Below are 18,683 nucleotides of genomic sequence, written 5' to 3' on the forward strand. Positions count from 1 at the left end.
TAAAGAATCAATCTCTTGGTTTGCTTGTCTTATACTAAAACTTGGTTATAAAATAACTAATTTCCCTTTCTATGAGAGTATGTATGTAAACAATAATATACAACTATAAGTTTATTAAAGACACAAAAAACAATGTATATATATATACTTACAACAGGCACTAATCCTGGTTCTCCTTTTTGTCCCTATGAAGCAAAAAAATGTTCAATTATCAAAATATAATAGCTTGTTGAGCATAATCATGTCATACTAGAATATTTCATATAAACACTGGGAATCTCAATGTAAGAAACGTAAAAAATGGGTGCCAGGGTGGCTCAGTCGGTGAAGTATCTGCCTTTGGCTCAGGTCATGATCCCGAAGTCCTAGGTTTGAGCCCCATGTCAGGCTCCCTGTTCAGTGGGGGGTCTGCTTCTCCCCCTCTCTCTGCCCCTCCCCCCTGCTCATGCTCTCCCTCTTGCTCACACTCTCTCTCTCAAATAAATAAAATCTTAAAAAAAAGAAATGTAAAAAACAAAAAGGAGATGAGAAAAGAAACAATATTTACAGTAGTCAGACATTATTGATGAAAAAAATTACTACTCATACAAAAGACACAAAAATATCAATCCAATATTTGAAAAGCATAAAGTTATTTCACCTTAGTTTTTATAGTGAATAAGGCGAACAAATTGACTAGACCAGGAGATACTTGTCATGAAAAGCTGTAAAGTCAAAGCACCATAGGAAAACTACCCAAAGTCTGAAAACTCAAAAGAAAATCCAACATTTGGATATGTCTGAATTTTCACACTCATACTACATGCCACCTAATTTTTAGTAACTTCCAGATGCCATTTCTAAAACTCTTGCCATCTTTTTTAAAACTCATGGAAGAATCTGAGAAAAAACAAGAGGTAAGTTTGCTTAGCTACCAAAAAAAAAAAAAGGAAGAAAGAAAGAAAAGACATAATATTGGTTAGACAATTTTCAATATCTGAGGAAAATCTAGAAAAAATATTAACTGAATAGGAAAATGAAAATAACACAAGAAACAATCATAACTTAAAGGAAATAACATCAGGCAGTTTAGCTGGCTTTTACAATAGATGCAGCAAACACAACAGATATAGATGGGATCCTTAGAACTTCAGTTTCTCAAAAATCGTATTCTCATAGCATGATTTCAAGTACATAGATTAAATAATATTGGATGAATTGTACCTTATATGGCTCCATTTTATCATATATTTACTTCTATTATTTATTTTGGAATTTGTCTTCCAACAAATTTTTTTTTTAAAGATTTTATTTATTTATTTGACAGAGAGAGGCACAACGAGAGAGAGAACACAAGCAGGGGGAGGGAGAGAGGGAACACAAGCAGGGGGAGGGGGAGAGGGAGAAGCAGGCCCCCCGCCGAGCAGGGAGCCCGATGCGGGGCTCAATCCCAGGACCCCGGGATCATGATCTGAGCAGAAGGCAGACGCTTAATGACTGAGCCACCCAGGCGCCCCGAGTTCTATTTTATTTAATTTCTCTTTTCACATATAATGCTCTTTTATCTGATTATAAAAATAATATGGGTTAACGGGGAATTTTGAAAATAGAGGAAACTTACAGAAGTAACTAAATATCATACTCAACACCCAGGAGACAACTGCTTTTAACATTCTTGTATTCTTAGTTTTCCATCATGTACCTGAACTTGATTTACCTCATCAATGCCCCAATATTTTACTCTTAGAATACAGTTTCATTTTTACAATTAAAAATAACTACAATGAATATCCTTGTTTATAAATATTTGTGTAGCATCTCTAGTTAATGCCTTAGGATGTATTTCTAGAATTTAAAGTTGTGGGTTAAAGATCATACATATTTTTCAGGTTTTTGATCTAGATCACTTAAGCATACTCCTGAAAGGTACAATGAAATTATATCCTTCCAGTAGTATCTCACATCTGACAAAATTTTGTAAAGTGAAATTTAAAAACTATTTTACAATCCTCATAGTCTTAGTAATGGATTCGATGGCAGAAACAAACCCTGATCACACCTGCTGATTCTAATGCTAAGGTTAGAATTCAGCAGTGGGAAATGGTTCTACAGAAGCAGGATGGAGCTCTATCTGAGTATGTTCAAGGTAGGACACAAGAGACTAAAAGACAACCTACAAAAAGACTAGAAGAAAGGGATCATCACATATGGGCAGCAAAACAGAGCAGGCTTATTTCTGCATTTCTAAGTCTAACTTCTAGCCCAGGTCTTCCTATTTTTAACATAACCTAAAAATTAACCTCTTAAGAGTTGTAAGAGCTTTCTTTGAGATACTGAAAGAATTTGAATTATTTAGAAAGGGTAGATAAATCCATGCCCAATACCTAAAGGACTTTAAGAGAATAATGCTGAAAAAAAAAAGTTCCTTTCTAGAACAAATCTAGAAAAACAAGTCAAAAGTGAAGAGGAATTATTTCAGCCAAAAAGAGAAAAATGGGATAGTCCGCTAAGAATGGTTGAGAAATCTCCATTTTAAGAGACCAGAAATTAAAATGCAGCCTTGGCTCTTACTTTGTTTTAGGAGAATGGAACTCGCTGATATCTTTCTCAGCTAAATTGTAAGGCTTTTGATATCCTATTATGAACTTTCTGTTGTTCCACAATACTTGATATGGGATTAAGTGCTCCATTATCAGTCTAATAATACATTTTTCTAATGATTCAATAATGACTCTTATTTTGGAAATAAGCCACAAGTGTAAGTATTTGTTGCTTTTTTTTTAAATATGGGCTTTGAGTAAGTTAATGTCTAAGCTTTTGCTAAATTTGATTTTCAAACCCACTGGGAAACCTAAAATTCAAATACTCAGATTCGGATGAGAATTATAGCTTAATTTTGCTTCTTGTCTATTATTCATCACTTAATGCCACATGGACATGCCTCACCACTTTTACAGGATGGCGTTACCATGGAGACCATCACAGTGTTTTTCCCATCATTGCATCATCTGTATCCTTTGCCTCATACAGGGATATGACAAAGGCTCAGTACTTATTTGGGGGTTAACATGAATGAACGAATATGTTATAAATAAAATCAATATTCATATAAACCAAGCACAAAATACACTTTTATTACATTACATTTCTGCTCTGATAGTTCTGATGGCACTTGATAATAAATGACAGAGTCATGAAGATAGTGGCACATAACTAGAATGTGGTAAATTGGCAGCTTCTTTGAGGGTGCCCTCCTCCAGCACTGCCTTTGGGAAATTTCAGATTTAATTTCAAAAGTAAATTAAATGTGAGCTGGTATTTGTAGACCTACTCCTTTGACATCTATTCAAATCTAAATGGCTTCACTGATATTTGTTCCAAATAAGACAATTTATGGTATTGCCCCTTTAACTAAAAAGTGTAAAAGTAGCCAGGACCTCCCCTTGATAGCATCACTTTCATTTACCATGAAGGTATAGCATTGCTTTATCTGATTATCTGATTTTCACCTTACTGAAGTTCTACTGTATGCAAAAGTAAAGACAATTTAAAGTTGATGGTAATCTGCCTAATATCTGCCATGAAATTCAGGATGACTGCCTATTTCCATTCCTGATCCTTGAGTCCATCCCATCTGGATAAGACTGAAGAAAATGCCACCGTTTTCAAATTAACTAGAAAACTGAGAACAATTCCAAGGGAATGGAACTCTCTTCACTCAGGGGGATTACCCATATCCAGAAGACAAGTGGCTAAACTGGCCAGCTATATCTAGGGTCATGGCTAAATTGTACCACGCTGTCCTCTTGAGTGTAAGGATTGTTTCTGGGATTATTAGATTATAGGCTCCTTGAACCGGGGGAAGGGGAGAGAAGAGAAGGTGATGTGTGTTTGGTAAAGTGTTCAATTACTTCTTTTAAGTGAATATTTACTTTCCAACCAATAGAAGAGGGGCCACAACCCCACTGAGGGCACAACCATCACCCCCCCACCCACTCTTTCTTTCTTCCTTCCTTCCATCCATCCTTCCTTCAATTAAGCAGTTGCTGAACTTCTAATATGTGTAAGGTATATACTAAGCACAGTGGTAAATGCAAATAATTTGTTCTTTTTTTTTTTAGAGAGGGAGGGGGAGGAGAGTCAGAGGAAGAGGGAGAATCTTAAGCAGGCTCCACGCCCAGCATGGAGCCTGACAGGGGGCTCCATCTCATGACCCTGAGACCCTGACCTGAGCCAAAATCAAGAATCAGTCACTTAACAGACTGAGCCACCCAGGCACCCCAATAAATGCAAGTAATTCGAAGGTTAATGTGGAATAGTCTCAATCCCTAAGGGATTTAGAACCTTCTAAAAGAAACATCTATAAACAAAAATTAACAAAGTGAATAAAATAGAGGCAGCTGTAATCTATAAGCAAAATATCTCATATATTTATATTTGGCAATTTGTACTTTACAAAAGGCTTTCAAATACTATAAAGTACAGTCCTGAGGGGACAGTATTAGAATGAAAAAGATATTTTATGAAAATGAAACTATGCAAAGTAAAACTTACCTTTCTTCCTCTACCTATAAAAAGAGAAGAATAAATACATTAAATATGTTATTTTAAGGAGAAACAGTTATTGAGGATCTCCTAAATATTTATTTTCAGTAATAGGTTTTTGGGGTGTAGAATTTAACTTAAACAGGTTTCCTTATTACCAGTAGACAGAACTCAAAAGTTGTTTTAGATCAATATTTCCATAACAGACAAAGTAATACATCCCTTTAGAAAATTCTGACTATGTAAATATTCTTCACACCATTCATATAGCATTTAAAGTTCATTAAATTGTAAAATTAACTATTAAAATTGTAATGAATTATCTTCAATCAATATTTTATATTTTTGTTTTGAGTAGGCTCTTCATTCATACAGCTAAAAAACCAAAATACATTAAATGTATACAATTATAGAGTGAAAAAAGCTTCTTCTATCCTGTCCCTTTCCCCTATTTCCCATATTTCAAACCCCCGGAGGCGGCCACTATTAGTGATTTTTCTGTTACTAGTCTTCCTAACCAAAAATATAATGGGACATTCCATTTTTTAAAGTTGTCATTTGAGTTAGTAGTGTTTTACAGTTTTTTTCAGGTAGATCTTATACATTTCATGTTGTTTATTCTTAGCCATTTTATCCTATCTGTTGCTATTATAAATGAGGTATTTTTTATTTCCATTATTTATTCTATGGGGTGATTGTTGGTATATAGTAAATCTACTAATTTGTTGATTTTACAATGCATTGTCTTACTAAATTAATTTTTAGTAGTTTTTTACTCCATTCCCAATTATATTTTCTGCAACTAATCATTTTACCTCTCTTCTAATTTCTAAAACTTTCATTTCTTTTTCTTATCTAATTGTTTGTTCAGGTATATTCAATAATATTAAATTGTAGTTGTGATGATGGATATCCATGTTCTATCTCTGAGTTTAAAGAAAATAAGTCTAGTACTAAACATAATGAAGCTTTTAAGCTGAGAAGTAAATATTTTATCATGTTAATGAAATGCCATTTGGTATTAAGTTACTAAGCATCTTTATCAAGAATATTCATTCATTTTTGCCAAATATCTTTATTTCAATTATGAGGAAAAGCAAATGCTCTTTTTTCATAGATCTGTTAAAATAATTATTTTTTTAATAGCAGCGTTGATTCTTCCTGTGCTTCTTCCTCTGTCATCTTCATTTCCCTATGATGGTTTTTGGTTTTCTTTCTACTTTTTTCTTCATCATTAATTATTTTGTATTTCTAATGTAGGCCTTTCTTAATAAATTACTCCACTAAGTTTTATTTAGTTTATGGTGAAATGGTCATAATTTTTATCAGTTCTGTGGTAATATATTTACCAGCATGTTCTTTGTTTTGTAAATGTAGCTAAACTCTCCCACCTTTTTTCTTAAAGTATCTTTGCATCAATGCTGTTGCTAGCTCTGTTTTTATTATTCATTTTGGAACAAACTGGACTTTCCAAACCCAGCTATTTGCAGAAGGTCACATATTTTGCCATTTTTTTTATTTGCCACTATTGTCCCAACTTACTTATCCCCACAGGTTTAATTTTACTTTGTTCCCGGAGCTTCTTTGCAGACTGCATCAGCTTTGGATAGCCCTTAGGTGTCATATTTTTAATTCTTCCCATTATATCTTTCTGATTACATTGCAAAAAATTGAGTTTAGGTATTTATTCAAGGCACACTGTTACTGTTGAATGATATCCAAGAGGAGAACTGGTAAATTACTGTCTAATATTTCACGAAAGTATGGCTGAATACCTCATTTTATTTTTTGTTATTTGCAATGGAATTTTGAGCAGAGGAGAATAAAGCCTTAACACTATCTTGACAATGATGCACGCACCGCTAAAACATTCATGACTACTAAAACAAATAACCTAGTAGTTTAATATTAATCTTACCTGGTTCATCAAAACATATAAATATGAACTTGTTTCTCTAATATGTGTCTTTAACACATGTATTCAAATACAGTCTATATTAAACACAGATATTTGCCTCCAAAAAAAGTTTTAAAAACCAGGAATTTATATCATTCTTTTCTTCAGGAAATCCATCTCATTCTTTTGTCTTTCTGAGCCATCATTAAAAGCATTCTGCATTTATGAGTCGATGTAACAGAGGGTGCTCTGGCATTAAATTAGATTAGAAATAATTATTCAATTCCCAAGAGCAACCTTGGCACCAGAGAAGACAAATGTGTTTTCTAGATCTCTTCTTGGACATTAATGGACCTCACAATACCAACAAATATTTTGGAAGCATCCAGCATGGACAAGGTAACAAACGACCATCTGAAATGACTATAAGAAATTCTCAGATTAGACATAACCACATAAAACTCAGCCCCAAATTCCCCTGGTTTTTAAGAAGACAGGAAATTATCCTCTCCCTCTCACTAATGTTAGATAAGATGGGTGAGCAAAACCATTAACCCCAAACGTCAATGACGAGTGGCTTCATTATTCTCTTTGGTTGCTGAATTCTGAGAGCAAAAAGCACTGCAACTATAAAGATGAGTCATTGGATCAGTTCTGCGTTGGCCTTAAGCATTCTTACCAAAATTCGTATTGCCACCTCCAGTTGTGTGTGGGCAGACAGGACAGCATTCTCCAGGAGGAGTTACAGGGTCAGCACATTCAAGTACATCCTGGCACTGTATCTTGTCACAAAGAATGGCTCCATTGTCACAGACACAGATCTGGCAAGGGGCAGGCTTCCAAATGTCTCTGTTTAAGTACATCTGACCATTCTGAGTACAGGCTATTTCTTCACCATATCCTTCTAGAATAAGAAGAAAAAGATGGGGTGGGGGGAGGAGGTTAGTAATCTTCTGAAATTTTGGAATCTGGGAAATAGTTAAGGTGAGTCATCCTGTGGGTTCAAAAAATTCTGGGCTAAGCAGTAACCTATCGAGGAGGCAAAACACAGATGAACTTATTCAGTGGTATTTACATACTAAGTAATATGTAATTCACATTGAAATGATTATGATACTTATATCCTACCATGACAGGGGGAGGGAAAAAAAGTGATCCAAAGTTGAAAGCAGGTAATGTTTCCCAAAAGATTTCATTTGTGAAGGTTTAAATAACCAAAAATAGGAAGATCAGTAAGAAGAGATTAAAAAAAAATCTGAAAGGGGGAGAAGAAGAATAATTCAAAAGGGAATATATAATTTCCATGTTTGGTGAACCCATATGTGATTTTCAATCACTAGAAACTTTAGATTAATAAATCCCGAAACAACAGAAGACAATATGTATTCTTGTTCCATGAAGAAAAACTTTAAAAAAGAAGTGTATGGGTTTTTAAAAATTAGTTTTAAACATAAGGTAGAAAAGAATACCAGTATCTCATTTCATGGGATGTATTTACTAAACTAAAGATGCTTACTAAACCACAAAGGACAAGCAAAGCTTAAACAGGCAATGCATTATCTTCGCATCAAAATTAATTAAGGAAAGACATAACCACAACAATATGGTAAGCTATTATATAATATCTGCCAAATACTTTTCTACATTTAGATAAAAATGTAATGCAGATTTGGAAAATATATACACACATTTATACATATAACAATTCTATTATACAATTATTATAAGATAAATATATTACTTCTTCAACTTTGTGACTTTTAAGAAATAAAACTATAGTATTTAATTTTTAATTTTTTACTGTTATGTTAATCACCATACATTACATCATTAGTTTTTGATGTAGTGTTCCATGATTCATTGTTTGTGCATAACACCCAGTGCTCCATGCAGGACGTGCCCTCTTTAATACCCATCACCAGGCTAACCCATCCTCCTACCCCCCTCCCCTCTAGAACCCTCAGTTTGTTTTTCAGAGTCCATCGTCTCTCATGGTTTGTCTCCCCCTCCGATTCCCCCCCTTCATTCTTCCCCTCCTGTTATCTTCTTCTTTTTTTTTTCTTAACATATATTGCATTATTTGTTTCAGAGGTACAGATCTGTGATTCAATTCAATGGTCTTGCACGATTCACAGTGCTCACCATAGCACATACCCTCCCCAGTGTCTATCACCCAGCCACCCCATCCCTCCCATCCCACCCCCCACCTCCAGCAACCCTCAGTTTGATTCTTGAAATTAAGAATTCCTCGTATCAGTGAGGCCAATATCCTTGATGAACATGAATGCAAAAATTCTCACCAAAATACTAGCCAATAGGATCCAACAGTACATTAAAAGGATTATTCACCACGACCAAGTGGGATTTATCCCTGGGCTGCAAGGTTGGTTCAACATCCACAAATCAATCAACGTGATACAATACATTAACAAAAGAAAGAACAAGAGTCATATGATCCTCTCAAAAGATGCAGAAAAAGCATTTGACAAAGTACAGCATCCTTTCTTGATCAAAACTCTTCAGAGTATAGGGATAGAGGGTACATACCTCAATATCATAAAAGCCATCTATGAAAAACCTACAGCGAATATCATTCTCAATGGGGAAAAACTAAGAGCTTTCCCCCTAAGGTCAGGAACGCGACAGGGATCACCACTGCTATTCAACATAGTATTAGAAGTCCTAGCCACAGCAATCAGACAACAAAAAGAAATAAAAGGCATTCAAATTGGCAAAGAAGAAGTCAAACTCTCACTCTTTGCAGATGATATGATACTTAATGGGGAAAACCCAAAAGACTCCACCCCAAAACTGCTAGAACTCATACAGGAATTCAGTAAGGTGGCAGGATATAAAATCAATGCACAGAAATCAGTGGCATTCCTATACACCAACAACAAGACAGAAGAAAGAGAAATTAAGGAGTCGATCCCATTTACAATTGCACCCAAAACCATAAGATACCTAGGAATAAATCTAACCAAAGAGGCAAAGGATCTGTACTCAGAAAACTATAAAATACTCATGAAAGAAACTATAGTATTTTAAAATGCAATGTGGATCATAGCAACCTTGCTTAGTTCCTTTAGAATCCTCCAAACTACTTAAATTCTGAAGCCCAAAGATCCCCCTTCCCAGTCTTTGCACAACCTCCCCTTCCCTCATGCCAGGCACACAGCGCTCACTATTACGGTTTGCTTGTCACCTGCCCCCACAATTCTGGCCCCTCTGCAAAAGCAGACCTCCTTTATCCAACTTATTCACTCATCCACCCATTCATTCATTTTGTATTATATGCCAGCTAATTAATCAGTTTCTAAAATGTGAACAGACAGGCAAAAATCACTGCCCTCATAAAACTTATCACAAGTAGTATCAATTTACTATTTTTATTTATTTCCTTATCTCCTTCACTAGCCAGTAAATTCCATGAAGATAAGGACTAGTTTTTCTCGTTCATCATGGTATTTCTAAAGCTTGACTCCAAACCTTTCAGGGAGCCAACATTCAACAAATAGTTGTTCAATGGATAGATGGGAATGCGTGAATGAGCCTAAATTATGGTTCGCTAACTTAATTGCACTGGTGTTAACTTTGTATTTTACAAAAATAAAACTAAAAATAAAAAATGCATTTGTGATTAGTATATAAAAGAATTTATATTTTTTTCTTTATTTTTAATTGAAATGTAGTTGACATACAATATTATATTTTCAGGTGTACAACATAGTGATTCCACAATTACATACATTACAAAATGCTACCACAATAAATGTAGTAACTATCTGTCAGTATACAAAGTATTACAATAGAAAGAACTTATCATTTGCCAATATACTCAGTGCAGAGCTACAGATAAAAATTTCAGTTCAGGGGAGACATTGACCCAAATATCTATCCTCCTAACTCTAGAAAGCTTTTCTTGGGTAACATTCTTCTCACTGCTCCACGGAATGCTTTTGCTTCACGTATCTAGTCCTTCATCCCAGCTATGTGGCAAATGGAGAGTTGCTTTCAAAGCACAACGCCACATTCTGGTTTCTGTGCCGATCACAAGAAGATAACTAAGGCGCTAAGTTTCTAATCTGTTTCATCTTCAACAAAAGAGGTTTATCACAAAACACACTGCTGACCAAAACAGTATTGACTCAGTGTATTTTAGGAATTTTAAACGGGGGAGAAAATAGAACTCATGCCTTAACATGCTGTAATGCAGGACTGTTTTGAAGTAAATTAAAAAATCTGTACATCAAATAGCCGTGTTACTTTTAGATGAAAAATCACTGTGAAACAATGTAACTCCATGACAAACATTTCCACAAAACACAACCTATACAGAAATGGACTTATATCTATAGTCTATTGAACAATCCAATTAAGTAAATAATTTAAGAGTAACTTTGTTCATTAAGTTTTGATTGAGAAAGAAATAATCTAATCACAAACACTAAATGCCATTGGCTGAAAAAGAGATTCACCGTAATTTCAAGAAGCTTGCTTCTCCCTTTCCACACCCTGAGGGGCAAAAGTGTTTGACATATTTACTGAGAGTTAAGGGGGTATGTGCCTAGTACTGTGAGTGCAAAATATTGAAAGTTCTGTTTGTTTTCAAAAAGTATATATTATCATTATCAGTTGCACCAATGAAACAATTAGATATATGGAAATTAGAGAATATAAAAAACAAACAAAAATCAAGATGCCGTGCAATAATGTCAATTAAATATCATTAAAATGTGTGAGAGACTCTTTGGGGTGAGTTATCCCGTTCTCTGTGGCTCCTTTGGGGTTAGAATAAAAAGACACATCCTCTCTTTTGTGTTAACTCATAGAAGGTCACTTTCTTCCTGGAAGTTTAAGACAGCATGACCTCAACCCAAGGGGCAAAGAAGTAAGCCACTGTATGACTTTCTTTAAATGACAATGTTAAAAGCTAGTTATATACTCTGAGTCATCACTGGTCCTTTTCCCCTGAGAATTTATAATTAAATTTAAGATGATGTGGGGGCGCCTGGGTGGCTCAGTCGTTAAGCGTCTGCCTTCGGCTCAGGTCATGATCCCAGGGTCGTGGGATCAAGTCCCACATCAGGCTCCCTGCTTGGCGGGAAGCCTGCTTCTCCCTCTCCCACTCCCCCTGCTTGTGTTCCTGCTCTCGCTATGTCTCTCTCTGTCAAATAAATAAATAAAATCTTTAAAAAAAAAAAAAAAGATGATGTGGGAAGTTAGTTGGAATACTTTTAAATGGCAAGGAGATGAAAAACCACATTTGCTGCTAAACCCTGTCTTCTCTTCCCCCGCACAAGAATCCACACACATTACAGAGGGCACAAAAACTCAGTGAACTCTCATTGTTCATGTCTGAATGAAAGACATGTACAAAGAAACACCGAGTAGAAAATACAGGGTGGCTTGCCATTCTCGGGTTTGTACATGGTAGTTGTGGGCCTGATGATTAGGTTGGCCCTCCTGTTTTTCCATAGATGTTTACTTCAATGAGAAGAAAAGTAAAATAGAAAGCAAAATTGTAGACAATTTGCAGTGAAGTTGTCATGACACAATTATTTTATAAATGACAATATTATAAAAAAACAAATAGAAATGTTCATATGACATTCTGAGAGGTTCAGTACTGTCCTGATTCCTCTACAGAAATCATAAAAATTAACCCAAGTTAACATGAACCTTGATTTAAGGCCTAGAACTTAAACAGTTACTGGTCCTAAAGTACATGGGTAAACAATTTTTTTAAAATAAAATCTGAAAGAAACATTCCCAAACTGCAATATTGTGACACTTGTAGTTTGCTATTTATGTTTCTTTATCGTTCTTAAAATTGAGGAGGATTGGTAGATGTCTGATAATATCGCCATTATTTTGTGATCTTCTGTGGTGTCTCAACTTCCAAAAATTTTGTCTTCCAAGCTGCAGGGTTCTTTTACCCTTATCATATTCCAACAAATTGAACCAGTCCATTGTGAAGCCATTACCACAAACGTCCTGGCACTGATATCTTAGACAGACAAGATGTATTTTATCTGACCACATTTTATTCCAGAGTAACTCAAATGTCCTGTGTAGATGTGTCTTCTCATAAAGCTTTTATGTGCTTTTAAATGTAGTTCTAAGAATTCAGTTTTAATCACTAGATGGCAGACCAAATCCACTATCTTATTATAACAGATAATTAGAAATTCAGTCATCAGAACTGCTGCTCACCTACTGGCCATGCCCTAGGTCCACATTCCTTTATAGAATTATATTTGTACAAAAAAGCCTGCATAGAAATGGCCATATTGAAACCTTTGACTGCCCAGGAAAGATGTGATTCTCTTTGTGTAGTAAATTATTGGGGTCTACTTAAAAACTTCGGGAAATACAGGAAATAAAAGTCCCTAAGCCTATGCTGGACATTCCCTAGACACTAACTGAAGTTCTTCCTTGCAGAAATAATGTAGAGTTCTCACGTGTCACACAAATTTTAAATCTCGTATTCAGACAAGCGTTTGCTCAGATAATTTTCCCCACTGGACTGTGAGCTCCTTGGGAGCCAGAACTATGTTCATCTCAGTAACCTTCACACCCAATGTCATATAATCAGCCTTTGATGAACATATTTGCAGGGTGGATGAATGCATGAGTGAAGGAAGGAAGGAATTGTTCATTGATGTACTTATTTTTTTTTTAAAGATTTTATTTATTTGAGAGAGAGCACATGAGAGAGGGGAGGGTCAAAGGGAGAAGCAGACTCCCTGCCGAGCAGGAAGCCCGATGCGGGACTCGATCCAGGGACTCCAGGATCATGACCTGAGCCGAAGGCAGTCGCTTAACCAACTGAGCCACCCAGGCGCCCTCATTGATGTACTTATTAAAAAGACAGCACATGAAGCTGTCCTTCTTCCTTCCCTAAACTTCTCAGAGAGGATATACCCTTGGGACTCCTATTTTGAATGAAAAGGAAAGAGGTCACTTGATGGTTCCTTCCAAGTGTGTCCCTCATATCTAGACCTCTGTGGGGCCAGAAAGGAAGAAGACCGTGTCAGTCACAACAGCTCATATTTTGGAACAATTTTCAGAAAGCTATAGCAGCCCTCCCGCCTTCCTAACCCAGCTGGCCTCGGTGCCTGCTGAGGTTATGAAGGTCTGGGCTAACATTATTTGAAGTTTCTCTAACTGTACAAGTCTTTAAAGGACTGCAATCAAGGCAGCATCAGCTGCCGCCCTCATGAAATGGGCAGACACCGCCTTAGGGCATTCACATTCACAGGAAGTAGCAGCAGGGCAGTCCCACGTGGCCCCCTGGACCGAACCACAGATGCTGCCTTTTCCAGCAGCACACAGCATCGTCCCAGCTGCTGGCTTTCGTTCCAGAACATCTTCCAAGGAATTCCCTCCATTCCCTCTGCTCTTGGGCATTGTTTATCACCAAGGAGAGACAAAGAGGTTAGAGTATTCAAGTGCTTCCTTTGGACTCTTCTGAGTATAGGCCAACAATTTCACATTCATCATTTCTCTTTCCTCCTCTTTCCTCATTTAAAACATTAGATACATAGGAAGCCGTCAGGGATAGTGGAGGGGGATCTGTCACGTACTTGGATGATATTTTTCCCCCTCAGCCTCAAGGTCCCGGAGAGGGTAAGGGGATAGGTGAATAAGGAGCAGGCTTATGGAGTTTGCATCCTTTGTTCTTCCATCCACGATAGACTTTCACTTTTCAAATTTAAATCTCCTTTTAGGATGGTTATCCAAATTGTTAACTTTTGTTGTACCCACCTCCTCTCTTTATTGCACCAACTGAACAAGAATAGGCATTCAATGATTATTTGAGCTGAGTTAAATTTCTATATTGTGAAGGACAATCATATTTTATATTCTAAAGCAATGTAATAAATAATTTTGAAAAATGACCTTAAAATCTGAGAAAGTAAACAGAAGACAACTCATATACAGCATTTCAGTGAACTATAGAAATAAAATGAAATTAGATGAACTGTCTACAATGGTGAGTATTTTCTTCAGTGCAACCGGTCAACATTTCTTAATCTCCTATGTAAAGGCTTTTCAGTTAAATAAAACTGCTGTTTTCACTTTAGTTAAAATGGAAAAAATAAAAAGGAAAATCTCTCATGTTAGGTACTACTTAAGTTTCTTTCCATGTATCATTGGGAAATCGAAATGATTGTGGCCAAAATGTGAAACTAAAATTACACATAATGCACACGCAATGCTCATCTACAATTTTGTCTGGAAAACCAACTTACAGTCTGCTAATGCATTTGACACAGATTTTTTTTTTTCTCTGAAAACATGGCTCAAGCTATTGAATAGCTGTAAAAACACCACAAAGAAAATTAAGCCTGCCTTATATTGAATACACTAGAAATTTCAGTAGTAATTTCTAAGCAAACCCTAGTCCTTTTCTCAGATGTTAATCCTCAGTGAATGAGTTCAATACAATCTGTGCTATGCCAAATGTGCTTCCCTACCTAAATGCATGAACAGTTTTGAATTGTTTTGAATGAAGTCAGTCTACTTAATCTCTCCCCAGCATGATACTGCTTGAAATAAAGAGGAGAACCAAAAATCTGCCTAGCTATTTTTCTGTCAAATGGGTGGTATCGTGGCTTTTATGTAGTCTGGAGATAAAGTAAGTAAGCAGCAAATTCTGAGCAACACATAGTACTTGCATTCCAGATTTCCATCATTTCCTTCAAGTCTTATCTCAAATGTTACCTTCTCCATAAAGCCTCCTCTAACCACCTTACAAAAAACTTGAAAATTAGCACACACACATACACACACCCACGTCACTCTCAGTCCACGAGTTCCTGCTCTTTTTTTCCTTTTAATTTAGTACTTATCACTTTCAAGCCTCCTATATTATTGTACTTATGTTTATTGTTTGTCTCCCCATGATAGAATAATAGCTTTATAAGGATGGAATTTATTCTGGCTTGTCCATCGATATATCCCAATATCTTATAATAGTGTCAGGATCATAGTAGATGCTCAGTAAGTATTTGATGAATTAATTTGTTGAATATTCAATTATAAGAATACCAGGAAAAGATCTAGACCATATTGGATATAAAACTATTTGCTTTGATTTTGGACTTACATAATTTTTAGAAATGCCTAATTTTTCACTACTATTTAAATGTGGGCCATATCTACAGGGATTTAAAATACCTGGCATTGTAAAATAAATAAATAAAATAAAATAAAATAAAATAAAATAAAATAAAATAAAATAAAATACCTGGCATTGTGGGAATATCATGTATTCATGTTATTTATTCCAGGTATTTTGTCCTGAAAAGGACATATTCATTTTTATAATGAAAAAGTTATTTTTATATATTAAGAGAATATTCAGTATGGGGTACTCAGATCTGAATGACAGATGTAGCTGTACTTGCAGTGAGCATAGCATAAGGTATAGAGTCCTTGAATCACTAAGCTATACACCTGAAACAAATGTAACATTATGTGTCCACTATACTCAAAAACAAAAGATGGGTATAAAATTAAATACTTTATATGATGAAACATTTTTAGGATGATTTCAACTCTGTATCTTATGATTTCTTTGCGCTAAATTTTGCTTTCTTTTCTTGCGTTCCCTGACACAGAAGAAGATTTAGGCCACTAGAGTAAATCCAGACATTGTCGTCAGTTTATTTCTTCTAATTTATTCTTTATTGGTTTATTCTTTACCCACTGCCCTTGCCCTGACCAAACTGAAATTTCTTTTACAATCAACGAAACATTCCACAGTTCTCAATGGCTCTTTGAGTCCATCCATTTTACTATCAAGAATTCTAAAATACCTTTAAGTGTGGAAAGGGGACCTAAAGTGGCTGTCTCTTTCTGCACTCCTCCCTTGGGAGTTCAGTTCTGGAGGAAGGGGGCCCTCCTGCTTTCATCCTGAAGGCACAATTTCTAATTTTCTCCATATGGGTCTATTTAGGGACTTGAACTAGTACCCATAATACCCACTTTTGTCCTGATCTACCTAGATTGAATTTATGTCTATTCTGTGGCTATTTCAAAATTAGAGGGTGATTTCACTGAAGAACAGAAATGAAAATGGATTTTACCCTTCTTTCTGGCATTCCTTACTCAAATCACTTCTAGAGCAGGTAACAGATTATTTAAAATAAGACTAAAACCATTATTTCAGAATCTAAATCCATCTCTTCATCTTCATGTTCAGCTTACCTTCTCTAATGCACATTCATGACTGTAGACTAGCCACCTTATTTGTTGCAGTTTTAAGATCAAGCCCCAGTATACACCGAATCTCAATGCCAGACAAATGCCACAGTAATATTCAGGAGGAGAAAGAGAAGCTGTGCCTTTACTGAAAAGTTATATTAATAACTTTCTATATGCACAGCAAAACTTTCATTGGGAAATTTCTATGTTTGTAAGGGGAACAATAGAGAAGGAAAGCAAAAAGCAAAGAGAGAAAAGGAAGAGGAGGAGGAAGAAGGGGAGGAGGAGAAGGGAGAGGGGGAGGGGAAGGAGGCTGAGACCAACCAAGACAATTTTTTTTTTCCTATATACTTTTACTACACTGAGAAGGAAGATTTGCAAGTTTCTTTGGCAAAACACAGAACTCACCTAGGGATATTTCCTTATCCTACGTTTGGATAAGAAAAATACAAAAATGGAATCCAAGATTTTGACCTGTAAATCTATGTGCTTTTGAGAAGTTACTTCTTTTAATAAGTAAATGAATGGAGACCAAATTAAAACACCCTTTTGTAGAAGTAATATGAACATGACAAGCTTTATTAAATTTCAAAAGCTTTAAATTATTTACAATTATTCAGAATTATTCCTTTTGGTTTTGTTTAAACTGAATTTTATCACTGCTGTTTAATTCATATGCTAATTTCTAAAAACATGGTGGCTATGAATGTATGTAAAAGAAAACAACACTCATTATTTTCTTAAAATATCTATAGGAAGATTTAGAGTTTTCAAAAACTATTTATTATTTATTCAATCCCAAATAGTGATGGAACACTTATTTTGTACTAATGGTGGCTAGCAGTAGGGTTGAAATCAGAAGGATGTAGGATATTTGCTAACCTGTGGTATGTAAAATTTAGGTTGCACAAAAAGACAGAGTAACTAGGTTGTTTACTTTAGTACATGAAAAACAAGTCTCAGTGTCTCTGTTTATTACTGTATAGGAAAAAATAAAATATGAGCCTTTACTTTCAGGTGAAATGAAATATTCTAGGATATCACAAATAAGTTTGCCTCTAAACTGTGCTAAAAGTTAATCTAAATAAATTAGTCAATCTGGCAAATGGAATGGAGGCATTATTTAATCCATTTAGTCAATATTTATTTATATAGCAAATTTTACCAGATACTTGTCTAATACAAGAGTAACTGTGGATCATGAAATGAGACATTTGGAGTCCAACTTCCTTGCCAAAAACAATCAAAATATACAAAAACTTCAAAAGGTAATGAGACTTTCTTGTAGGAAAAAATAAGTTTGCATATACATGTATTCCAATTGTACATTCTGGAAAATTTGCATACACATTGAAATTTTATAAACTCAATTCTGGAAATCTCCCTCTGTGTTTTGAAAGGTCTTTGCCTAATGCTATTTACTTTAATCAGATAGAACCAATTCTCTGCAATGTCAACCTGAGGATTTTCTAGATTCTAAAACAAAAACAATCTTCAATCATTTGGGGGAGAAAGTTATGTTTATAAAAGCAGACTTCAAGTAAGCTAGGAGTAAAGAGAATACAGAATTCCAAATGACATTGAATTATCTTAAGAGCAGACTGATCACCTATTTGACTGTCCTTCTGTGTCCAAATGGTAATAAAGTGTATTTCAAACTCTAGAACAGTCTGAATTCATTATCAGTAGGAGAGTAGAAACCCACAAATGCACATCATCCAACGAGTTCTCATCATACAGCTATCTTACGCTAAGGCCATAGTTACAAGATCCCCTGCATGGGTTTCAGCCTTCTTTCTATGTTTTAGTCTTCCAACATCTTTGGCATTGAGAATCTTTCATATGAGGGCACCTGGGTGGCTCAGTCAGTTAAGCCTATGCCTTCAGCTCAGTCATGATCCCAGGGTCCTGCCACATATCAGGCTCCTTGCTCAGTGGGGAGCCGCTTCTCCCTCTGCCCCTCCCCCTGCTCTGCTCATGCTTTCTCTCTCTCTCTCTCAAATAAATAAATAAAAATCTTTAAAAAAATAATGCTTTCAGATGATAA

The 18,683-nt window shown here is 35.5% G+C and overlaps 1 protein-coding gene across 1 annotated transcript in view; it reads right to left on the reverse strand.

The window, feature by feature from the left end:
- Positions 1-18,683, reverse strand: part of COL5A2 (collagen type V alpha 2 chain) — a 143,204-nt gene that overhangs the window by 65,343 nt on the left and 59,178 nt on the right. The window contains exons 2-4 of the mRNA XM_021703353.2: positions 7,101-7,325; positions 4,534-4,547; positions 153-185 (exon numbers count right to left, since the gene is read on the reverse strand). Coding sequence (XP_021559028.1) covers positions 153-185; positions 4,534-4,547; positions 7,101-7,325 — 272 coding nt within the window. The remainder of the gene's footprint in view (positions 1-152; positions 186-4,533; positions 4,548-7,100; positions 7,326-18,683) is intronic.

The sequence above is a fragment of the Neomonachus schauinslandi genome, chromosome 3 (genome assembly GCF_002201575.2).
Source record: "Neomonachus schauinslandi chromosome 3, ASM220157v2, whole genome shotgun sequence".
NCBI lineage: Eukaryota > Metazoa > Chordata > Mammalia > Carnivora > Phocidae > Neomonachus > Neomonachus schauinslandi.